The 25949-nt window shown below is 48.7% G+C and overlaps 1 protein-coding gene across 2 annotated transcripts in view; it reads right to left on the bottom strand.

The window, feature by feature from the left end:
* Nucleotides 1–25949, bottom strand: part of TECPR2 (tectonin beta-propeller repeat containing 2) — a 141444-nt gene that overhangs the window by 35941 nt on the left and 79554 nt on the right. For both annotated transcript variants that reach the window (XM_054449317.2, XM_063652074.1), the window contains 6 exons: nucleotides 24037–24217; nucleotides 21986–22127; nucleotides 18058–18298; nucleotides 17278–17367; nucleotides 15302–15535; nucleotides 2676–2824 (listed from right to left, as the gene is read on the bottom strand). In XM_054449317.2, coding sequence (XP_054305292.2) covers nucleotides 2676–2824; nucleotides 15302–15535; nucleotides 17278–17367; nucleotides 18058–18298; nucleotides 21986–22127; nucleotides 24037–24217 — 1037 coding nt within the window. The remainder of the gene's footprint in view (nucleotides 1–2675; nucleotides 2825–15301; nucleotides 15536–17277; nucleotides 17368–18057; nucleotides 18299–21985; nucleotides 22128–24036; nucleotides 24218–25949) is intronic.

Raw genomic sequence — 25949 nt, 5'->3', positions numbered from 1 at the left:
CAAGAGAATCGCTTGAACCCAGGGGGCAGAGATTGCAGTGAGCAGAGATTGTGCCACTGCACTCTAGCCTGGGCAACAGACTGAGACTCCCATCTTAAAAAAAAAAAAAAAAAAAAGGAACACACAGTTCTTGAAAGAAGATACACAAATAATCAACAAACACATGAAAAGAGGGATGTTCAATATCATTAGTTGTTAGGTCAATGCAAATCAAAACCACAATGAGATACCACTTTCCAACTACTATGATGACTAGTATTTAAAAATTAGACATATGAGGCAGTTTCTGAGACCAGAAAAATAAAATAACAACAAAAAATTGGAAAGGCCAGGCACAGTGGCTCACGCCTGTAATCCCAGCACTTTGGGAGGCCGGGGGAGGGTGGATTACCTGAGGTCAGGAGTTCGAGACCAGCCTGACCAATATGGTGAAACCCCATCTCTACTAAAAATACAAAAATCAGCTGGGCATGGTGGTGCATGCCTGTAATCTCAGCTACTCAGGAGGCTGAGGCAGGAGAATTGATTGAACCTGGTAGGCGGAGGTTGTAGTGAGCCAAGATTGCGCCACTGCACTCCAGACTAGGCAATAAGAGCGAAACTCTGTCTCAAAAAAAAAAAAAAAAAAAAAAAAATTTGGTGAGGATGGGAAAAACTGGAACCCTCATATCCTGCTGGTGGAACACAAAATGGTGCAGCCACTGTGAAAAACACTTTGACATCCTTAAAAAGTTCAACACAGAATCGCCATATGACCTGCAATCCCACTTACAGACAGACACCCAGTAGCACTGGGAACACACATCCTCCCTAAAGACTTGCACACAAATGCTGACAGCAGCATTATTCACACCAGCCAATAAGCAGAAACAATCCAAATGTCCATCCACTGGTGAAATGATAAACCGATGTGGCCTATCCATACAACAGAGCTGTTATGTAGTCGTAAAAAGGAATTAAGAACTGATACATCTACAACGTGGATGAACTCTGAAACATGATACAAAGTGAAAGATGTCAGATAAAAAAGGCCACATATTATATGATCCAATTTATATAAAATGTCCAGAATAGGCAAAGCCATAGAAATAGAAAGCAGATGAGTGGCTGCCACGGGCGGAGGGGCTGGTTCTGTGAGAACAGTAACTGACTGCTAATAGGTAAGGGTGTTTTCTTTTTTTTGGAGTGATGAAAACATTCTGGAATTGGATAGTGCTAACTGTTGCACACTCTGTGAATATACTAAAAACCACTGAGCTGCATACTGTAGAAGGCTGAAATTTTGTGCTATGCAGGTTGTAACTTAAAAGGAAGAATATAAAGTTGTTAGAAGGAAAGAAAAGGAACATATTGACAGTGGTGTGTCAAAGGAGTCCACCTGGGTGCAGGCAACCAGAGAATTTAAGGACAATAATGAAACTAACGACAAGCGGCTTGCTCTTCATAATCACTGTGCCCCAGCAGTGCTAAACATGGCAGTGAGGAAGGCTCCTCTCTGCAGGGTGGACTGCTCCCTCTGTGCCACTATGAGTACGTCACCGTGTGCAGAGGGAAAACAGAGCATGTGTTGTAATTTACTATGTACAACCTCAAGTTTGACAGTGCTGTATCATTCACAAACTGCTGTCATAGACAATATCATCCCCATCACCTTCTGGAGGAGGAAGACCCACCAAGGAGGACGAGAAGCCTCCCTGTGGCCATGACCGCTAGTGGTGGCTTCCACAGAGCTCTGGAGCCGAATACTGATTTCAGTAAAGGTTCTCCCACCAACCACGCTCCCCAGGGCTGGTGGACACGACTGGTGTCCTCATCCCTGAGGCCTCACCATGACCAAAATGTAGACAGTTATGCACAAAGGCATTTACCCTACTCTTTACCTCTTTCCTGACTCCACTGAAGGTTTCTCTGCCCAACAACGAACCATCCCCCCTGCCCCACTGCTGCCTCCAGAATTGGCAACTTCACCTGTTTCCCAACAGAGTCACCAAATGGGGGCTAGCAGGAGTCTGGGCAAATAAGTCTCAAAAAACCACAGCCCCCAGTTATAAACTTCAACAGAAATCTATTCAGCACAGGAACCAAGCCTGTGGGATCTTCAAGGGTAACTAGATAGTACATTCAAATCAGACTTCTGCTTGTGAGCTGAGTGCTGGAGATGAGGAGCACACAGACTCCATGTTGGGATGCACGGTCAGCTGAAACATGGCAGGGGCTGGCCAGCAGTGGGCTGGACAGAAAACAGAATTTCCTCAACAAACCAGGACAGGCACTCAGCATTTTCTCCATGACAAGATTCAAAGCAACTTTTACTTTCTTTATACTTCTGGGTACTGATTTATTATCATTATTATTATAAAATAGAGGTTCCAATATATAGGCAGATTTAAAAAATAATATTCACTTAGTAAAAACTCAAAAACAAAATATTATTTTGAAAGAGAAAATACATGTGTTGACCCATAATCTGTAACAATCTGTTCAGCTCTAAACTTCACAAATCCCGAATTCCAAATGTGATGTGGATGAACGAGAGTGTGTAGACCCTGGGGGCATGGCTCCCCGCATTTGCTGGGAGGCCTCTAGAGGCTGTGGGGATCCTTTTTCCCAGTACCAGCATCCTCACAGTTTCTGTCTTCCTGAAGAGTGAGTTCCACCAGCTAACTTCTGCTTACCTGGACAGGTGGCTCAATCATTATCCAGGCTGGAAGCATGAGACTGGGATTGAGAGGCTGAGTCCCTACACGGAAGTAAACTCCACCCCTGGAATCACAGGCCCAGATGTGCTGATTTCCACATGCCAAGCTTGTCAATTTTACAGCTCCTGTAGACAAAGAAAAGTACACACACTATAATTACTTTTGTACAATGACTATTCTTTCATCTAATCTATGAACTTTGATTTTCTACTTCAAAGAAAGAAATGAGGCTGCATTTGCAACTGAACTTGGATGCTGAGTCATTGGATCTGTCCTAGTCCCTCCACATCGGCTGTGTGGACTCAGCTGGGCTTGAGAACACCGTAACTCAAGAGAGTAATAATGGCCTCTGGCCACTCTGCCACCTGCCAGGCGCCACACGGCACCCCTTCCAGGCAACAGGCAAAGCAGTCAAGATGCTGTCAGTACAGTGCCCTGACCCACCAAGCCCTGGGATTAGTATCTCAATGTGGGTCCCTTCGTCAGCTTCCTCAGACATGTGACTAACGCCAGCAAATTCTAGATTTGGAGAGAGGGAACTCGTATTTACAGATAATCTTGATCTTAATTAGAATTAAACTGACTGGGCACAGTGGCACACACCTGTAATCTTAGCAGTTTCCAAGGCCATGGTGGGTGGATTGGTTGAGCCCAGAAGTTCAAGACCAGCTTGGGCAACATAGTGAGACCCTGTCTCTACAAACTACACAGAAATTGGTTGGGTGTGGTGGCACACACCTGTAGTCCCAGCTACTCGGGAGGCTGAGATCGCTTGGGCCCAGGAAGTCGAGGTTGCAGTGAGCTGTGATGGTGCCACTGCACTCCAGCCTGGGTGACAGAGCGAGGCCCCATCTCAAAAAAACAAAAAAAGTCTCCCAAAGAATCTTCATTTTTATTTATTTCTCACTGCGATTGAGACTGATTGCAAGAGGAAAGGAAACGGGAAGACTTTTTTAAAAATAGAAATTACATTTGATAATAGTCTGGCTAAAAGAACAGCAGTCAACAGTTCCTGAGCAGCTGCTATGGACAGGCTGTCAGCCAGGTCTTCATATACTCATCTCAAACCCACAACAATGACACACGATTAGTATCATCCCACTTCACCCACGAGACCATCGGGACTCAGCCAGAAAGAGATCTGCTGAGGGCCACACGGCAGGAGGTGGCCAGGCCAGGAGGCAAAGGAGGATCTAAGGTTTGGACCTGGGTTGGCCTGGGTCCTCTGCATCAGCAACCTCTGACCTCTGAGACTTTACCTACAGCGCAATGCACCGATCTTCAGGGCTAAGTAGAATTGTTTTTTTGTTTTTGTTTTTTGTTCTGTTTGTTTTTGAGATGGAGTCTCGCTCTGTCATCCAGGCTGGTGTGCAGGGGTGCAGTCTTGGCTCACTGCAACCTTTGCCTCCCGGGTTCAAGTGATTCTCTTGCCTCAGCCTCCTGAGTAGCTGGGATTACAGGCGTGTGCCACCACGCCCAGCTAATTTTTGTATTTTTAGTAGAGATGGAGTTTAATCACGTTGGCCAGGCTGGTCTCAAACTCCTGACCTCAAGTGATCCACCCACCTCAGCCTCCCGAAGTGCTGGGATTACAGGTGTGAGCCACTGCGCCTGTCCCAGCTGGTTTTAAACAACTTAGTCACCCCAAAAAGTTCCCTCAACTCCCTTCTGGCCAATGCTCTCTACCCTGAGGTAACTGCTGAACTGACTTCTTTTTTATTTTTTTTGAGACAGAGTCTCGTTCTGTTGCCCACACTGGAGCTGGAGTGAAGTGGTGTGATCTTGGCTCACTGCAACCTCTGCCTCCTGGTTTTTTTTTTTTTTTAGACAGAGTCTAGCTCTGTCACCCAGGCTGGAGTGCAATGGTACAATTTTGGTTCACTGCAACCTCTGCCTCCTGGCTTCCAGCGATTCTCCTGCTTCGGTCTTCCAAGTAGCTGGGATTACAGGCACCTGCCACCATGTCCAGCTAATTTTTGTATTTTTAGTAGAGATGGGGTTTTGCCATGTTAGCCAAGCTGGTCTTGAACTCCTGACCTCAGGCAATCCGTCTCGGCCTCCCAAAGTGCTGGGATTACAGGCGTGAGCCACCGCGCCCGGCCTGTTTCATTTTTAAAGAAACCGCCAGTTTCCCCAATGGAGATCCTGTGCTCCACGCCCACAGCCGTGTCTGCAGGTTCTGGCTGCCCGCACCCCTGAACCTTTTCCACGGCAGCCGTTCTAGGAGAGGTGAAGTTGTATCATGTCGTGGCTTTAATTTGTATTTCCTGTTAAGGAATGACGCTGGGAATCTTTTAATATGCTTATGGGCATCTGTATATCTTCTTTTGTGAAGTGCCTGTTCAAGTCTTTTGTTCATTTTAAAATGAACTGTCTCCTGACTGCTGAGTTAGAGGAGTTCTCTGCACATTGTAGGTACCAGTCTTTTGTCAGATACGTGCATTGTAAATCTAGTCTATGGTTTGCCTTTTCATTTTCTTAATAGTGTTTTTGGATGAGAAGTTTTTAATTTTGATGGGTTATTTTGACTTTCAACTGGGGAATAAAAGGTGTGCAGCTCCATTAGCTGGTGGTGCTGCCGGAGGAGGAGCAGGTGGAGGATGCCCCACACTGGGTGCAGAATCGGGAGGTGCCGCCCTTGCACAGTTGTCACTGGTATCAGATGACAGCCCACGGAGTGTAGCGAAACACAGAGGCATGACTCTGCCATGTGAAAATCTCGTCATGTGTCTTCAGTTATGACATCAACTTAAAGCTATTCATTCACTGCTACACAAAAAATTATTATTCCTCTGTGCATTTTCTAAAGATGACAATTTCTCTGTTCCACAAATTAACTGTATTTTATCCTTCCTTGATCTTGTACAGAATGTTTTACCAGAGAGTTTAAACAGAACTCCCGGGAACTCTAACATTACATACACAAAGGTCTGTACCAGTCAAAATAAAGTACCTTCAGCAGTAACTCTAGAAATAGCTGAGAAACAAATGCTAATTAAAAAACAATTTTACATTAGAGTCTTCAACCTGCCTCTAAGAGAAACTACAGGCAGCAGTGATCATGCTAACAGTCACATGGTGACGAAAACACACCAGGCCAGCATCTCAGAGTTGGCAGCAGCAACACTGCTCACAGAACACGGAGTTCACGTTACACAGTGAACACCCTTTCAGAACACATATAAAAGACTGCTAGACGATGTACTTCCAGTGTATAAACCAGCTTATTCTGAATTGAAGAGACAGGTGAAAGATGACAAAGTTGAACTGAGGGCTTTCCTGCAGACTTTTACCCCAGAGTGTCACCCAGGCCGCCTGGATGAATGAGGTTTGTGAACCTGTTCCACGGAAAAGGTGGTCAGGATGTGGTGAACGCGGTGGCAGAGACCACAGCCCTCCCCAAACACTCCATGGCTCCCTCACATTCCCCTAGAGTTAGGCAGGAGCCACGACCAGTTCTGGCAACAGGCTCTGAGCAGAAGGAACCGAGATAGTGGAGCCGCAGAGCAAAGCAGGCAGGATCAGGAAGCCACCACCTGGAGGACCACTGCCCTAGAAGAGGACAGATGCAGGGCCAGCTTCGTGGAGCGGGTGCCACAGTTCACTGTGTGAAGTTGCTGATATCTGGGGCTTGCTACCGAAGCACAGCCCAGCCTGGCTGATGCAAACACACTGACATTTTCCTGCCTGTCCCTGTTTTGTCCTTATTTTTTTCTCTTGTTTTTAAAAAATGCTTTAATTACTTTATTCGACAAAGCAGACATTTTCCCTTTAGGATTATTTCTTAAACATATTATTTTAAAACAAAAAGGGGCATTTATTTGATGTTTTATTTATAAAATACTTTTCTGTATAAATTACTGCATAATATAATCCTGTTTGTTACCTAACGGCATAAACTGACACTGAATAGATCTTCATTAAATGCTGTGACCTGATAAATTAAATTACAAATTTCACTAGTTTGCTAAACATTCCAATGCCTGACATAATGCATATTTATGTGTACTGGGAAATGAAATGTTACAAACATCTTAAATATCTGCTAAGTGATGCAAATTTTCTTCCAAAAACTAGGATTATAATAAATCACTACAAAATTCCATATTCAACCACTACAACTTGGTTCAGCAGCCAACCATTTAATTTAAGAATTCCTTTAATTTAATCCTATAGCAGTAATTGCTCTGGTGATTTGCATAGGGGCAGAAAGAAGAGGGAAGCTGTATCTTAAAAAAAAAATTGAGGCTGGGCGCAGTAGCTCACGCCTGTAATCCCAGCACTTTGGGAGGCTGAGGCGGGTGGATCACGAGATCAGGAGATCGAGACCATCCTGGCTAACACGGTGAAACCTTGTCTCTACTAAAAATACAAAAAAATTAGCTGGGCATGGCGGCGGGCACCTGTAGTCCCAGCTACTCAGGAGGCTGAGGCAGGAGGATGGCGTGAAGCTGGGAGGTGGAGCTTGCAGTGAGCGGAGATTGTGCCACTGCACTCCAGCCTGGGCGACAGAGCGAGACTCCATCTCAAAAAAAAAAAAAAAAATTAAAGGTAGAAATCATGTTCATTATTTGATACTTCGCTAAAGTCATCCTTATCCTTGAAATTAAAATTTAATTTTTTTTTTTTTTTGAGAGAGTCTCGCTCTGTCACCCAGGCTGGAGCATAGTGGCACGATCTCGGCTCACTACAACCTCTGCCTCCCAGGTTCAAGGGATTCTTGTGCCTCAGGCTCCCAAGTAGCTGGGATTACAGATGTGTGCCACCACACCTGGCTAATTTTTGTATTGTTAGTAGAGATGGGACTTCACCATGTTGGCCAGGCTAGTCTCGAACTCCCGACCTCAGGTGATCCGCCTGCCTTGGCCTCCCAACGTGCTGAGATTACAGGCATGAGCCACTGTACCTGGCCTTATTTTTAAATTAATTTATTATTAGTAGTAGTATTTTTTGAGACAGAGTCTCATTCTGTCGCCCAGGCTGGAGTGCAGTGGCACCATCTTGGCTCAGCAGTGGCATAATCTTGGCTCACTGGAGCCTCTGCCTCTCGGGTTCAAGCAATTCTTGTGCCTCAGCCTCTTGAGTAGCTGAGACTACAGTGCCCACCACCACACCCAGCTAATTTTTGTATTTTAAGTAGAGACAGGGTTTTGCTATGTTGGTCAGCCTGGTCTCAAACTCCTGGCCTTAAGTGATCCTCCTGCCTCGACCTCCCAAAGTGCTAGGATTACAAGCGTGAGCCACCACACCCAGTCTGAAATTAAAATTGCTGCTTGCCTTTTAGAGAAGACTGATGATGGTCCAGACCCAAAAATGAGTTAGTGCTGCCCAAAGTCGACACTGTCCCCGAGGGAGCAGAGGTCATGCTGTCCAAGGCTGCTTGCTACTCATACAACCAGGAAGACACTTGTAAAGAAAATACCACGGCTGAAGGGAGAACACATGTAAATGTATCTCTGACAAGATTTTTTGGTTTGTTTTTTTGAGACGGAGTCTCGCTCTGTTCCCAGGCTGGAGTGCAATGGCATGATCTTGGCTCACTGCAACCTCCACCTCCCGGGTTCAAGCAATTCTCCTGCCTCAGCCTCCCAAGTAACTGGGACTACAGGCGAGCCACCACGCCCAGCTAATGTTTGTATTTTTAGAGAGACGGGGTTTCACCATGTTGGCCAGGATAGTCTTGATCTCTTGATCTCGTGATCCACCCACCTTGGCCTCTCAAAGTGCTGGGATTACAGGTGTGAGCCACCGCGCCTGGCCGACAAGTTTTTATAACCTAACATCTTCTGCCTCATGCCCTGGGAAGGCTGATGGCAACTTAGAGCAAGAACTGAGAATTTTCCTGGGAGGGTGGGAGTCACGTCATCCACCAGGCAACTGTGTGTGATGACGTCCTGTACCTGCATGGAAAGCAGTTTTATCTTTGACTACCAGTAACATGGCCAAGTATAGGATCCAAACTCACATCCCAGAGTTACTCAGAAACGGAGCTGCAAATAGTACTGACTTTCCCTGACATTTTAAATCCTGCTGGTGCAGCTGCACGCAGTTGTAATCCCAGCACTTTGGGAGGCTGATGTGGGAGCATCACTGGAGCCCAGGAGTTTGAGACCAGCCTAGGCAACATGGTGAGACCCCCATCCCAAATTAAAATAAAAATCCTGTTGGGTACGTACTGTCACCAAGCAATTGGTCCCTGCCTGTAAAGTCCCCACACACTCTGTGTGTAAACTTCCAACAAAAATAATGAGTCAAACTAAAATAATTTTTTTTCCTTTTTTTTAAGAAACAGGAGCTTGCTCTGTTGCCTAGATTAGGCTCAGCTTCCTGGGCTCAAGCAATCCTCCTGCCTCAGCCTCCCAAGTAGCTAGGACAACAGGTGTGCGCCACCGTGCTTGGCTCTGAAATGACAGGTGAAATGACAGGCTCTGAAATGACATCATAGCACAGTGCTATGATGGGGACAGTCAATGAAGAATGTTTGGCGGGGAGGTGCAATCTCAACTGAGTCCTGAAGGAAGAAGAGTTGAAGGAAAGCAGCCCACGGAAGGAATGCTAGGCCCCAGGAAGAGAAGTAAATGGGTGGCATGAACGTGCACGGCACATTAGGGAAGGGCAGGAGTTCAAGACCAGCCTGATCAACACGGTGAAACCCCATCTGTACCCAAAATACGAAAGTTAGCCAGAGCCCCAACACAAAGGCCAGGAGTGGCTGGAGCCCCCGACGCACGAGGCCTTGGAATGGCAGGCCGGGCCCGGCTGCGAGACCCTGGGCGCCACACCAAAGACTGGAGCTTTATTCTAGTGGTAGTGTGGAGCCACGTAAGGTGGAGGGCAACACCATCTGAGCTGGGTTTGAGGAAGACAGCTCTGGTAGCCGTGGTGGGAGGTGGGCACACGTGGTGCCAGGAGGCAGCTACTGCAGTACAGCAACTTGGTGATGAGGGGGCTCCACCCTGGCAGTGGTGGGAGGGAAGCAGAGGTCCAGAAGCAGGGAGATCCTCAGGTAGATGGCCAGGACACTGCTGAGCGACTGGCCAAAAGAGCACTCTGGTCTTTCCAGCAGAATTTACTGGGAGCAGCAGGGCTCAGTGGCTCACACCTATAATCTCAGCACTTTGGGAGGCTGAGGCGGGTGGATCACCTGAGGTCAGGAGTTGGAGACCAGCCTGGCCAACACAGTGAAACACCGTCTCTACTAAATATACAAAAATAGCTGGGTGGGGTGGCACAGGCCTGTAATCCCAGCTACTTGGGAGATTGAGGCAGGAGAATCGCTTGAACCTGGGAGGCGGAGGTTGCAGTGAGCCAAAAATCAGACCATTGCACTCCAGCCTGGGCAACATGGTAAGACACTGTCTCAAAAAAAAAAAGGAAAAAAGGGAATTTAGTGGGAGCAGAGGAGCGAAGTTAGGAAAAAGAGCACAACTGGGGGAGGCTAAATTTGATATTGAACAAAATCCTCAAATGCAGTTACTGTGTTTCCATTCATTGCTGCATGCACCCCCGACTGCTGACTTTAACAAATATTTTTAGAGATGGGGTCTTGCTATGTTGGCCAGGTTGGTCTTAAACACTTGGCCTCAAGCAGTCCTCCCAAAGCACTAGGCTTATACCTGGCCCACTGCTGACTTGTAAAAAATAAATGAAGCACCCCAATTAATTCCAGATAAGTGACACAGGCAGCAGCCATGTCAGCCTGTTGACTCTCCTTTACAGTCAATAATCCCCATTCGATGCAGGCCACCTGATGGCAGCCGCCATGCACAGTCACACATGGGCTCCTGGGCAGACAGCACACCTGCATTCAACATTTTCACTTAAATACGTAATTATTAAAAGGTCTCTTGGGTCGGGCGCAGTGGCTCACACCTGTAATTCCAGCACTTTGGGAGGCCAAGGCAGGTGCATCAGTTGAGGTCAGGAGCTCGAGACCAACTTGGCCAACATGGTGAAGCCCCATCTCTACTAAAAATACAAACATTAGCTGGGCGTGGCTGTGCATGCCTGTCATCCCAGCTACTCGGGAGGCTGAGACAGGAGAATCACTTGAACCCAGGAGGCGGAGTTCGCAGTCAGCCAAGATTGTGTCACTGCACTCCAGCCTAGGCAACAGAGTAAGACTCTGTCTCAAACAAACAAAAAAAGAAGTCTCTTGACCTACCTGCTTTTCCTGCAGGACACAGACCATACCTGGAGAGAGCCCAATAACTGAACACCTGGTGCCCCTGGCCTGATGCTCACTGCCCCTACCCTGGCATAGTGAAGGCTGGGGAGGTGGTCTTTCTTTCTAGGGGAGAAACTCAGCTTCAGTGAGATTGAGTCTCAACTTAAGAGTGAGAGGGAGGCCGGGCGCGGTAGCTCACGCCTGTAATCCCAGCACTTTGGGAGGTTTAGGCGAGCGGATCACGAGGTCAAGAGATTGAGACCATCCTGGCTAACACGGTGAAACCCCGTCTCTACTAAAAATACAAAAAATTAGCCGGGCGTGGTGGTGGGAGCCTGTAGTCCCAGCTACTCGGGAGGCTGAGGCGGAAGAATGGTGTGAACCTGGGAGGCAGAGCTTGCAGTGAGCCGAGATTGCGCCACTGCACTCCAGCCTGGGCAACAGAGCGAGACTCCATCTCCAAAAAAAAAAAAAAAAAAGAGCGAGAGGGAAACAGGAACAAGTCCACCCTGAGTCCAAGATGGCCTCGGGCCCTCCCGTGTTCAGCAGATACTTGTTGAGGGGATGGGTGTGTGAGCGGAGGAATGACCTGGGGGTCCTGGTCGCCTGTTCACCTCCCTTGCCCCAACACAAAGCTGCCAACCCTGGACTTGCTGCATTCTCTCAGGATGTGTAGGAAACAGGAAAGGAGTCTTAATCTGACATTTCAAGATCAACCAGATAAATAAACAAAATCTAAAGTTCAGGGCAGGATAAGGACTAAGCGAGGTGGTGCTTTAACAAGAGATGCTGGATTTGCCCTCCCTGTGGTACAAACTGGGGCAACACAAGCAAAAGCCCCACCAGCAGCAGCTAACAAAGACTAGAGAGCACCCCCAAGCAAGACGTGTCACAGCCTTCGGATGACCACACTGCCCGGAGATGGCTGACATTTAGACGCGATGCCCTGTGCATCCTCCAGGGGGTTGGGCTTGGGGGTTGCTGCTCCCATTAGAAAGGAGAGGAAACTAAGGCCGGACATGGTGGCTCACACTTGTAATCCCAGCACGTTGGGAGGACAAGGCAGGTGGATCACCTGAGGTCAGGAGTTCAAGACTAGCCTGGCCAACATGATGAAACCCCATCTCTACTCAAAATACAAAAGCTAGCAGGGACCGAACGTGGTGGCTCACGCCTGTAATCCCAGCACTTTGGGAGGCGGGGCAGGCGGACCACCTGAGGTCAGGAGTTCAGGACCAGACTGGCCAACATGGCGAAACCCTGTCTCTACTAAAAATACAAAAAATTAGCCAGGTGTGGTGGTGGGTGCCTGTAATCTCAGCTACTCGGGAGGTTGAGACAGGGAGAATTGCTTGAACCTGGGAGGCAGAGGCTGCAGTGAGCCGAGATCGTGCCACTGCACTCCAGCCTGGGCGACAGAGCGAAACTCCGTCTCAAAAAACAAAAAAATTAGATGGGCATGGTGGCACACGCCTGTGGTCCCAGCTACTTGGGAGGCTGAGGTGCGAGGATTGCTTAAGCCTGGGAAGGCAGAGGTTGCAGTGAGCCAAGATTGTGCCACTGCACTCTAGCCTGGGTGACAGACAGAGACCCCATCTGGAAAAAAAAAAAAAGAAAGAGCGGAGAGGAAATTGCGGTTCAAGGCGACAGCAGCTTGCCCAGAGTCCAGAGCCTGCCTGGGGCCCAGCTCTGTCCTGCCTCTGCCATGAGTCCCCACACCTCTGCCTGTGACCTCCTTGCACCCACTGCCTGTCTGATTCATTTCAGGGTCAGCTGGATACTGACACTGATTTGCTAATGATTTTGCAGGCAGAACACAGGGGCTCAGTGAAAACCTGCCCATCCCCAGCAACCAGGACCCCCAGGCCATCCCTCTGTTCACACACCCAACCCCTCAATGAATATCTGCTGAACACCAGAGGGCCCAAGGCCATCTTGGACTCAGGATGGACTTGTTCCTGTTTCCCTCACACTCTTGAGACTCAATCCCACTCAAGCCAGGTTTCTCCCCTAGAGAAACCTCCCAGTGAAGCCCAAATACACACCTTAGAGACCTGCACCACTTTGGTCAGCTAGCTGGTGCTGGGAGGACTGGATCGAGCTAGGAGGGAGGCATGAGCTGTGCTGGAGGCAGGAGGCCCAGGCAGGGCTGGCTCCAGCAGTGCAGAACCTGGCATGACGCTCATTCACCCTGAACCCCACCATGGTGCAGCAGCCTTCCTGGAGGGGCTGGGAAGGGGACGTGCAAGGGAAACAGTTCTGCTTCTCACCCAAATGGTGCAGGTGAACACGGCCTCCCACAGTGCTCAAGATTCAGGAGCAGGGAGAATACACATCAAGCCCTGGACTAAAATTTTTACCCCCAGAGGGAACTAGCAGCATTTTCCAGTTAGTCTGGGTCAGAGCTGCTGGAGAACGGCTCAGGACCAGTAGGGTCTCTGAACAAATGAAAGGCTTTCCAGGGCAGGCGGCAGGTCAGCCAGCACCAATGTTCAGGCCACTCTCAGCCTCAGCCTTGTCTATCAGTCACTGTCAGTGATGTGGAGAGGCGGGTGTTCTCAAAAAGCTAGACGGTGACTGGTGGGTCCAAAAGGCAGGTGGGGAGGCCCAAAGCATAAGGAACAAAAATTGCCCTGGACAAACCTTCAATCCCCAAGCCTTGGAACAGAACTTGCTTCTTCAGTTGAGTTAGTGTTCAGGGGCCTTTTCAGGCAAAAGAATGGGTGATGTCTACTCAGCACCCTGTAGGAGCCCCCGGGGCTGAGCACGCCAACCACTGCCAGGCTGTCTAGGACGATGCTTGCTTTATGGAATGGCAAGAGGCTCTCCTCATCAGCTGACAGCATACAGACTGCAATGCAGCCAGGGGCTTGGGGAGAAGGGGAACAAGCCCTTCTCTTCTTGCTTTCTTTTTTTTTCTTCTTTTGAGACAGAGTCTTGCTCTGTCACCCAGTCTGGAGTGCAAAGGCATGGATCTCAGCTCACTGCAACCTCTGCCTACCAAGTTCAAGTGATTCTCGTGCCTCAGCCTCCCAACCAAGTAGCTGGGATTACAGGCATGTGCCACTGCACCCAGGTAATTTTTGTATTTTTAGTAAAGACGGGGTTTCGCCATGTTGGCCAGGCTGGTCTTGAACTCCTGACCTCAGGTGATCTGCCCTCCTCGGCCTCCCAAAGTGCTGGGATTATAGGCATTAGCATTAGCCACTGTGCCCAGCCCTCTTCTTGCCTTCTTTCTCCCTGTCCTTTTTTCTTTTGGTGAGTACATGTGGTTGAGTTCTCAAACATTAAATGCTTATACAATTCAAGTCTACCACATAACCAAATGCTGGTTCTAAGTTAAAGCAACTGAGAAGCCTTGCAGCCAGGAAGTTCCTAAGTCAGTCCTGCTGCAAGCGCAGGGCTCATCCGGGCCCTGGGGGCCATCTGCACAACTCCACCTTCAGGCAAACCACACCTATGCTGCCTGATCCACCAAGAATCTACTCAGAGAGAAATCTAATGTTGTGGGCTTATGTTATTATTTCTTAGAACACGAATGAATTATTTACAAACAGCAGCACTAAATTTCTTTCTTTCTTTTTGAAACAGAATCTCGCTCTGTTGCCGGGGCTGGAGTGCAATGGCGTGATCTTGGCTCACTGCAACCCCTGCCTCCCGGGTTCAAGCAATTCTCCTGCCTCAGCCTCCCGAGTAGCTGAGACTACAGGTGTGCACTGCCACGCCCACCTAATTTTTTTTGTATTTTTAGTAGAAACAGGGTGTCACCATGTTGGCCAGGCTGGTCTCGAACTCTTGATCTCAGGTGATCCACCCACCTCAGCTTCCCAAAGTGCTGGGATGACAAGTGTGAGCCACTGCGCCCGGCCTACAAATAGCACTACATTTCTTAGCCTACTCCATGGCTTTTGATAGAAGATTCAGAGAAAAGCATGAGCTAGTGGATGCAGGTCCTCCTGGATCTGGCTGAGCTGAAGGAGAGCTGGCACCTGTGTGCTGAGCCACTCTCCTCTGCCAGGTACTGTCCTGAGGAGATGCACAAACGTGGCACTGATCCTGTCATAGGGAACACCCATCTTTTCAGCTTTTCAGGTCATAAAGCTATGTTCCATATTCAGACAGACTGATGGGGCAGCTGCATCACCAGTATCCTTCAAGCCGCTCGCAGTGAGTGGCCCCTTGACCTGAGGACGCGCACCCTCCTCAGGTTCTGACAGCCCTGCAAACTCTAAGGGGCAGGGGAAGGGACAAAACCCAGAGCCTGTCTAGTCTGAAAGAGTGGCCAACTGAGCTCCTGAAATTCAGCAACTTATAAACATCCTCTCAGAACTCTCACAGGTTGAACACAGGCCAGGCAGTTTTGTCCGACGTCACGTTGTGATGCGGTTTTAGGGCAGTCAGGGCACCGGCAGGTGTACTCACGAGGTGGCCGTACCTAGCTGGGAGAGGTCCAGCCTGGTCCAGTGCATGCCCGTGGGGCAGCTCTTGGAGAGCGTCCTGATGAACACCTGGCCGAGGCTGTCCAGCGCCCACAGCGCATCCTGGCAGGCGGCATAGGCGCGCATCTCGGCGTCGGGAGGCAGCTGCACCGTGGAGGGCCGTGACTGTGCGCTCTGGGCGCTGACGCTGCACAGGTCCTTGCTGCTCTGGCACAGCCACAGGAAGCTTCCTGCAGAAAGGGGTCATGTTTGTCACCGAGGTGTTGTCTGCACCGAGCCGCCTGCCCTAAACGCACAAGGCAGCCTTTGCCTTTCGGCAGACGCCAGCCACCTGGCTGTGGATGCCAGCTCACTCACCCGCCCATTCCCATGTGGGCAGGAGTGGTGTAGCACTTTAAGGTAGAAGGCAGAGGGAAACACCGCGACTAACAAGAAACACGCCTGAGATGTTGGAAAGAAATGGAAAGAAGGCAAGGCTTAGGAGATTTTATGAAGGCCACAATGTTGGCTTAGTGGCTTTGACCTCCCATTTTTCATGGGCTGGGAAGTTTTTCACTTGAACAAAGGCACCAAAGCATTTTTAATATAGAAAGTTAATTTTACCAAGAGAAGACTATCAACTCAGTGCCCTGGAGGGAGGAAGGGCTGGCAGTTCCTAGGAAGGATGGCGCCATGGTGCTCTCCCGGGCCTTCTGGGGACGGGGCCGTGGGGTGGGGCAGCTGCTGGAGAAGGCTTAGGAAGCTGGAAGTGCTTCTCTTCCCATCCTTGCCTCAAAATCATGTCCTTTCATTCCCTACAGCATTTTTAAAAAGTACTTTAGGTTTAACAGATTCTGTTTAAAATGCAAATAATCCTTAGGGCAGTTAAAACCTCGGTCACAGGACATTATCTGAAGTATTATCTACAACTTGCGGCCACATGTTTTGGAATTCAAACTTTTTCTGGATTTTTGAAAACCTAAGCTAATGGGTATGCCAGAGGTTTACAAAACAACCATGGAAGGGCCAGGCGCTCCTTGGTGAAGTGCGGTAACATCTCTGCAACATGGATGCGGTCACAGCCAACAGATCAACCAAGGCTGGAGGCAGCTATGTGAGATCCGGTCAGGTTTTGCTGCCAAATTAATTTATGCCAAACTCAAGAAATAACTTATTGTTTTCAGAGATTTCTGGGTTCCAGAACTGTGGTCCGAACAATCTGGTGAGTAAGAAGTTATTGCACTCACCCAGTCACCTGCATCCTAGTGGGACTAATGGTTTGAACTAAGCAAACGATTCCCTCTTCACCACAGATTTCACAGCATCTTCGCATTTCATCCTCATGCAATCCTGGGAAGAGGTACAGCTACTTCCCAGAGAGGTCACCTGACTGCCTAGGCTCCCAGCTAACTGGGTGGGGGAACTGCCTCTCCTGGCCGCAGATGCCAGCTCCCTCACCCTCCGGTGCTCTGGCTCCCTCACAAACCCTGTACTCTGTAGGGACACTGAGTTCTGCCCAGAATGTGGTTGGCAGGAGCACCCCCCTGCAGGGCAGGTCTGCCTAATGGGGTGCAAATGTGGGACTCAGGTTATCCGGAGGCTGTGAACAAGACGGAAGGAAGTTGCTGGGAGGTGACAGAAGGATTCTCAAGGGGAGATGGCAAGGTGCCCAAAGAAGCTGTGGCCCCTGCCATGTGCCACTGGAAGTCACCAGCTGCCAGCCCTGGTGGCCGCACTGTGTGAGCCCCTCCTTCAGGACACTTTCTCTCATCTTCACCATGCTTGGTCCCTCTCAGAGGCTCTCCTGGTCAGGCCTATCCCGATTCAGGGCCCTCGGCTCAGCTAACAAGGGCTACTGGCCTCTGACACCCTCACATGGTTGGTCTCCGAGGCATGCCCCATCACCAACGAGGCCACAGTCAGACTGTGGTTTGAACCTTTCCAATGGCCAAGCTGTGCTCTAGATTCTTCAGCAAGGCTAAGACTGACCCACCTTCCTTCGTGGGAGCCGCAGAAGCCAACACAAAGGCCCATTTTGTAGCAGAAGCTGTCCCACGGGGAACCACATGATTCCAGTAGGTGCCTGGAAAGAGTAAATAGGAAGAATGTGTTAAAGAAAGAAAACATAGACAAAACCACTTCAGATCTTAGTTCTGGACGACAGCTGGCCTTCAAACCCTTTCTCCAGATAATTCTAGAGTGTCCCTAAATAAAGCGACATGAGCAATCACAGCCTGCCATTCATCTCCCTCTGAATACTGCCAGGCAGAGCCACACCCAGTCCAGGGATGTGGAGGCCATGCAGCAGGGAGAGGGCTGGAGAAAAGCAAGGGGTTCACTCACAGAAGCGAACCCCAGGATGTGTGGACTGGCATCTACATTCACAGACCTGGCCAGAGCCTTGCATTTCCAACAGTGGCGATCACCTTCCCTCCAGGAAATGGACCATTCTCTCTCACTAGGGTTGGGTAGATTTTTTCATTTAAAATGTGAAATTGTTAACATAAAAATGACCTCCATTTGCTTTTCTTATGTCATAAAAGGTTTCCAGGGGAAACACTATCCAGACACAGGGATCTGAGTTTTAGGAATGACAGATTTTTTAAAAAGGAGAGAAACTGATCACAAAGCATAGAGTGCCTCCACTAGACACTTCATACCGCTGGCACTAAATTACCTTTTCAAGTTGAGATCTTAAAGCTTTTCTTTAAATGTTGGCTTTAAAGTGAGGCTGCCTATAAAGCCAGTGTGAAAATTACAGCAATTCACCCACCTATGAGACTTCCCTTAGCGACGTGGAATTCATTCTTGCCCGAGGAGATCCAGACACCGCTGTTATTGACCCCGAGAAGGCTTGGCTGGCACTGAAGCTGCTGGGACCAAAACGCCATGCGCAGCTTATCTGCCACCTTTTCTACGGGGGCTTGGGCTGCTGTGGCCACTGAGTGAGTGGCATGGATTATCGTCTGAAATAAGCTGCACTGGTCAAACACCACATAGTCTGTGATGCTCACCTGGAAGGAGGAGACAAGCAAAAGCCCTGCTGTCAGAGCAGTTACAAGTGTAGACTCTCTGCCTTGAGGGAAGGTTCTAGCCCAGGTCCACACCTCTGCATTTCTAGTAACAAGATGACCATCCAAAGACAAATGTGCACATGTGTGCTTGTGAAAGGACCAAAAAAATGTGGCAGGATGCCATCAAACTGCTAATGCTAACTCCAGCTCCTTCGCAGGGTTGGATTTAAAGGTATGGAAGAATATATTCACATTTTACACACTTTTATACAACATGGATCTGCTACAAGCATGTATTACTTTTGTGATTAAGTATCACCCCCTTACACCCCTTCTAAGAATACTTTCATTCTAATCAGAGTGAGAAAGAATAATTTTGCCATCTTTTCTGAGACAGTCTTGTTCTGGCATCCAGGCTGGAGTGCAGTGGCACAATCATACTCAGCCTTGACTTCCAGGATCAAGCAATCCTCCCACCTCAGCCTCCCAAATACAGGCGAATGCTACCACATGTAGCCAATTTTTAAATTTTTTGTAGAGACAAGTCTCCCTATGTTGCCCAGGCTGGTCTTGAACTTCTGGGCTCAAGTGATCTCCCTGCCTTGGCCTCCCAAAGTGTTGGGATTACTGGCATGAACCACTATACCCGGCTTTAATTTTGCTTTTAAATCAGGTATTTCCAATGGACAACAGTATATGGTACTTAGAAACATAATATGCATTTAAAAAGGTATCATAAGTAGAGTGATGAAACTTTTTTTTCTTTTTTTTTTTGAGACATAGTCTTGCTCTGCCACCCAGGCCGGAGTGCAGTGGCTCTATTTTGGCTCACTGCAACCTCCGCCTCCTGGGTTCAAGAGATTCTCATGCCTCAGCCTCCCAAGTAGCTGGGACTACAGGCGCACGGCACAATACCCGGCTAAGTTTTTATATTTTTAGTAAAGATGGGGTTTCACCATGTTGGCCAGGCTGGTCTCAAACTCCTGACCTCAGGTGATCCGCCCGCCTCGGCCTCCCAAAGTGCTGGGATTACAGGTGTGAGCCACGGTGCAAGGCTGCGATGAACTAATTTATGATCTGAATTGGGACTAATAATTACTCCAGGGCAAGAGCATCAACTAGGACCATCCTGGGTATCTAGACTCTAATCCTAGCTCAGAAGGGTAGCTTGCTTCTATAACATTCCTGAAAAGCATTCATATACCTCAGACATTTCTCCTACCACCCCTCCCTGCAGGAAACTCCTCTCTTCTTGGGCAGCTTGATGTAAGGCAAGTTCTTTATGAATCAAAATCTGATTCTCCATGATGTTCACTCACATTTCTGCCCTGCTGGGTTTGATTACATAAAACATCACTGGCATAAATGCCCTACTCCTGGTTGGGCACAGTGGCTCACGCCTGTAATCCCAGCACTTTGGGAGGCCGAGGCAGGCAGATTACTTGAGGTCAGGAGTTCCAGATCAGTCTGCCAACATGGTGAAACCCTGTCTCTACAAAAATACATATATGTCTATTTTTACGTGTATATGTATATATATGGTTACAAGTACACAAAAGGTATTTTAAAAGCATTTGCATAACTATCAAATATTACCTAGTATGTAAAATTAGATAAGTCTGTATACAATGTACATATTATATACAATAAATATTTTATCAAAGAGCAAACACAACTCATTTTTCTACATTCTCATCTGAAAGACCTCAGAGCAGTCAATGCAAGACAAGCCTTCAACAAAGCAAGTCTGAGGTGACAATAAAACATAAACCAATGGGACAAGATACTTCAGAAACATCAAATACTGGCCGGGTGTGGTGGTTCACGCCTATAATCCCAGCACTTTGGGAGGCTGAGGCAGGCAGATCACAAGGTCAAGACATTGAGACCAACCTGGCCAACATGGTGAAACCCTGTCTCTACCAAAAATACACAAATTAGCTGGGCCTGGTGGTGCGTGCCTGTAGTCCCAGCTACTCAGAAGGCTGAGGCAGGAGAATCGCTTGAACCCAGGAGGCGGAGGTTGCAGTGAGCTGAGATTGTGCCATTGCACTCCAGAATGGGTGACAGAGCAAGACTCCGTCTCAAAAAAAAGAAACATCAAATATTTCATGACCATCGACTATCAGTGCAATCTTACCTACCACAGTGGGAGACTGTGGGAGCAACGCTAACACTAAACTATACCAAAGAAGGGGAAAGTAGACACTCCTTTGAAAATCCACTCTAGGGCCGAGGATGGTGGTTCACGCCTGTAATCACAGTGCTTCGGGAGGTCAAGGTGGGAGAACTGCTTGAGCCAAGGAGTTCCAGACCAGCCTGGGTAACAGCAAGACCTTGTCTCTACCAAAATAATTAGCTGGGCATGGTGACATGTGCCTGTGGGCCCAGCTACTTGGGAGGCTGAGGTGGGTCGTGATCCTGCCACCACACTCCAGTGTGGGCAAAAGTGTGAGACCCTGCCCCAGAAAAAAAGAAAAGAAAAACAAAAGAGAAATTCATTCTAGGCGCTCTTGCTGGGACCAAATCACACACAGTGAGCTTGATTATACCCTCATCCTGTTTCTTAAAGTGTTTCCTTTTCTGGAAGCACGTGGGAAAATTCTCCTGTCTTTGCTGAAATACGATTTACTTAGAGGCCTTCTGAATAAGCAGAGACAGCTCAATTTTAATTCTGGGTTGGGCTTTCAAACCTATTATCTGGGCTCTTTTCTTAGCACATTTGTTCATAATTAAACATCATTATTACCTAGGTCTTCAAATGGATGTCACTGGGTTTATTTAGCCTATAATAATAAATGTATAAACAATATCAAAATAAATAAAGTGCATTATTTACACAAAGAGTTTTGCAAATTATTTCCTATGATGAAAAGTCCTTGATGTTTCTAATGTACTCAAACACAGCAAAGTCTAATCCATCAAATAGAAAAAAGGAATACTATTGGCTGGGAGTGGTGGCTCCACCTGTAATCCCAGCACTTTGGGAGGCGGAGCGGGTGGATTCCTCGCTCTCTCTCTTTTTTATTTTTATTTTTTTTGAGACAGGGTCTAGCTCTGTTGCCCAGGTTGGAGTGCGGTGGTGTGATCTTGGCTGAAACCCTTGTCTCCTGGGCTCAAACTATTCTCCCACCTCAGCCTTCCAAGTAGTTGGGACCAACGGCGTGTGCCACCATGCCCAACTAATTTTTGTATTTTTGGTAGAGACAGGGTTTCACCATGTTGTCCAGGCTGGCTTTGAACTCCTGGACTCCAGTGATCTGCCTGCCTTGGCCTCTCAAATTGCTGGGATTACAGGCGTGAGCCACTCTGCCCAGTCTGGGGATCTCTTGAGCTCAGGAGTTTGAGACCAGCCTGCGCAACGTGCCAAAACCCTGTCTCTACAAACAAATACAAAAAACTAGCCGGGCATGGTGGCACACTCCTGTAGTCCTAGCTACCTGGGAGGCTGAGGTGGGAGAATCACCTGAGCCCAGGAAGTCAAGACTGCAGTGAGCCGTGACTGCGCCACTGCCCTTCCGCCTGGATGACGGAAGGAGATCTTGTTTCAAAACAAACAAACAAACAATAAAAAAGTGAATATTTTAAATTTAATCCAGTATCTTTAAGGAAAAGAGAGAAGTAAGAAAAGGGGAAGCAGAAAAGGTCAGGGAGACCTCAGCACGTGGCCCAGAGCTGAACACCTACTTGCCACCAATGGTCGTCATCTCCTTGGGGCTTCTTGGAAATAATGCCAGTTCTGAACCACAGGTTCCCATGGATGTCCAGGGCCCAGAGAGTCTGCTGATCCCCGAGCGTTATGCAGACGGGTTCTAAAGCTTGCCTTTCGCTGAAAATAAGGAGGAGAACAAGGGGGTCAGCACCCACAGGCAGAGTGCCCAGCGTGTCTGGACTGCGGACATCCAGGGTCTCCCGGCAGGCGTGGCTGGGAGAAGAGACGTGACCCTGGAGTGGATCATCAGGTGCCAGGGAAGGAAGTTTTGAGTCTGAGTTAAATTACTGTGCAAGATAAACGGTTCAAGTGGGTGGCAGCTTTTGAAAGACACACTGATGACCCAGAATGGCCGGGAATACTCTTAAGAGAGAAAATAACCTAAGAAAAAAGCGAGTAGGCACAAAAGGAATCCAAGGCCCCTGAGCGCCTTCATCTCTCTACTCCTTCCCCCGCCAATCCAAGGCCCCGAGCGCCTTCATCTCTCTACTCCTTCCCCCGCCAATCCAAGGCCCCTGAGCGCCTCCATCTCTCTACTCCCTCCCTCACCAAGGGAGTGACTGTAAACTCCCCTGATGTGCCAGGCTATTCTGTGCAGCTGGACCTAGGCAGACACTGCCCTCTTTGCTGGAGACGCCCTCGTCAGCTTCAAGGCTTAGCTGTTGGTCCACTCTGCATGCTGCCTTCCTGATCCCTGCATGGAGTCCATGGTTCCCTCAGTGCTGCACGCTCCACACTCCTGTTTAGGGCCATCTGTGCTAATGGGTGTCCATCCATGCACGGGGCCCCCAAGAGACCTGGAACTGGTGAGAGCAGGGCCAGTCTCAGCCCTTTTGGCGTACCCAGCCCCTAGCACCATTCTGGCTTTTTGTTGTTGTTGCTTTTTTTTGTCTGTTTGTTTTTTGAGATGGAGTCTTGCTCTGTCACCCAGGCTGGAGTGCAATGGTGCGATCTCGGCTCTCTGCAACCTCCGCCTCCCAGGTTCAAGTGATTCTCCTGCCTCAGCCTCCTGAGACGCCTGGCTAATTTTTGTATTTTTGATAGAGACGGGATTTCACTATGTTGGTCAGTCTGGTCTCAAACTCCTGACCTCGTGATCCGCCTGCCTCAGCCTTCCAAAGTGTTGGGATTACAGGCGTGAGCCGCCACACCTGGACCATTCTGGCTCTTAATAGGTATTCACTGAAAGTTTATTGGCTTGCTAAATTCAAACCAAGAATATCCCAATCTAGTTTTTCAAAGGACTATTAATACTTCCATATTAGTAAAATGATCTGATGGCAATTCTGTAACTAACATCTTGAATGGTAAAAAAAAAAAAAATAGCTTAATAAATTACAGTTCGGAGATCGGGCCAGGCAAAGTGGCTCACATCTGTAATCCCAGCACTTTGGGAGGCCAAGGCAGGAGAATTGCTTGAGCCCAAGAGCTCGAGATGAGTCTGGGCAACATGATAAAAACCCAAAACCCATCTCTACAAAAAACACAAAAATTAGCTGGGTATGGTGGCATGCACCTGTAGTCCCGGCTACTCAGGAGGCTGAGGCAGGAGGATCACCTGAGCCCGGAGGTCAAGGCTGCAGTGAGCCATGACCGTCGCACTGCACCCCAGCCTGGGTGACAGAGTGAGAACCTATATCAAAAAAAAAAAAAAAGCTACAGTTCAGAGATCAACTTCAATTGATAGCATGAAAATCAAGAAAAATATTTGGACCTAAGCCGTCACAGACACTAAACCGGAACTACCTGACGGTGGGCAATTCTGAGTAGAGACCGTCATGACAGACTCATGACGCTATGATGCTCAGGGCTGCACAGAGGGCGGCAGCATTTTTAAAAAGTGAGCTCCGACTCGACATCCAGTTTGCTGGTCAGAATTAGGCAGAGATTCAAGCTTAGCCTATAGCCATGGAGGCTGCGGGTGCTGCCTCCCAGGAACAGCCTCATGGTGCCTTGTGGTGTCAAGTGGACAAGAACGAAGGGTAGGACAAGCACGACGTGAAAGGAGTCTCCGGCCCACCAGTACCTGACGATGTCACACTTCCACTGCTCGCCTTCCGGACAGAAGCTGCTCACGCCCTCCCGGTACAGGAGGGCCCTCTGCTCTGTCAGCGCCCACACCACATTGTTCCGGGCTGTGATCTGGGACAGCGGATAGGGACAGTCCACCTTTACGGCTCTGGCACAAGGGCGATCCACGCTCAGACCTGCCAGGAAGATGGGAAGAAGCCCCAAAGACACACAGTCAGAACTCCACGCCTCATTTTGACTTGGTTATTGGCTTATTTTTCCTTTTTTGGTATTTTGCTATGTTCTTTCATGATGAGTGCTTTAAAAAAAACTTTAATTAATTAATTAATTAAAAATATAGACAGGGCCTTTCTACGTTGCCCAGGCTGATCTCAAACTCCTGGGCTCAAGAGATCCTCCCACCTCAGCCTCCCAAAGTGCTGGGATTACAGGCGGGAGCTGCCCTGTCCGGCTGCTTTTTTGTTGTCAGGTTTAGTCAACATAAAGTGGTTAAATTCTGCCTAAATGTAACATCTATCTGAAAGCAGTTTTAGACACTCTTTGAAAACTGAACAATTCAGAATTATCTGGTGTCCCAATGTAGCTTAAGAAGTTCTAAGAGAAGAACACAAAAGCCAAGAGCAGGAGAGTGGCCAGATGGAGGCCCAGAGGCTGCAGGGCAGAGCGGCTCTTCCAGGCAGAGAGGGCTGCAGTGCTGCTGGAGTTGCCAGGGACCTGAGGCCTGCAGTCGTCCCTGCAGAGAGCTCCAGCACGGCGGCTCCTCTCTGCTCTGACTGGGTGCGAGGTTCCACTAATAAAATGAAACCCCGAATTTCCCAGATGAAATCTGAGGTCTGTCAAACTGCAAGGCAGTGGCAGGCCAAAGCTTAGGGTCCCTGGCTCCCTGTCTAGGGCTCTTCCCTTGCCTCCTTGTGGCCTGTCAATAAAGTATGCCTAAATGAGCTCAAAGGCTATTCCCAGGGGAGCAGACAGACCAACTGTCGCCTACAACCCTGTATTCCTCGACCTTAGGCCTGCAATTAGGTCTCGGTACTCAGATATGCTCCGTGACTAATCACAGATGCACCTATGGTATTGCAGTCCTTGGGTGATATTTCCTTCCACTAAACTAGGTGGGAATCACCTGCAGGACTTCTTACACAATACACTCCTGAGCAGTCTCCAGAGGGATTGGACCTAATCCAGCAGGTCTGGGTGGGGCCAGCTCATGTGAAACCACTGTCCTGGTGATTCCTCTGGCACTACTGGTTTAGAGGTCACTCGCTCCTCACCCCCAGGCCAGAAGCACCTCCTGTCTTCCCCCATGACCAAAGCTCAAATGTCCTGGCAGCTTAGATGTGCATGTGCCTTGCCAGAGCTACTTTCATTTAAAGAAAGACACAGGAACTAGGCTGGAGAGACCTGGGCCAGCATATGGCCTATGAAGCCAGCATGGCTGTGCACCCAGGCTAGAGGTTCTTACACAGCTAGGAGACAGCCAGCTGTGCAAGGGCTTCAACCTGAAGACTCATCCCCAGCTGACGACTCACAGCAGAGATTAAAACATGCTCCCGAGGCCAGTGGCTCACGCCTGTAATGCCAGCACTTTGGGAGGCTGAGGCAGGCAGATCACGAGGTTAGGAGTTTGAGACCAGACTGGCCAACATAGTGAAACCCCGCCTCTACTAAAAATACAAAAATGAGCTGGACATGGTGGCACGTGCCTGTAGTCCCAGCTACTTGGGAGGCTGAGGTAGGAGAATCGCTTGAACCCAGGAGGTGGAGGTTGCAGTGAGCCGAGATCCTGCCACTACATTCCAGCCTGGGCGATAGAGCGAGACTCCAGTCTCAAAACAACAACAACAACAACAACATTATCCTGGAATCAACAATATTAAACGCCTGGAAGACTGATCTTTACATAAAATC

The sequence above is a fragment of the Pongo pygmaeus genome, chromosome 15 (genome assembly GCF_028885625.2).
Source record: "Pongo pygmaeus isolate AG05252 chromosome 15, NHGRI_mPonPyg2-v2.0_pri, whole genome shotgun sequence".
Lineage (NCBI taxonomy): Eukaryota > Metazoa > Chordata > Mammalia > Primates > Hominidae > Pongo > Pongo pygmaeus.
This window is presented reverse-complemented; position numbering and strand designations above follow the sequence as displayed.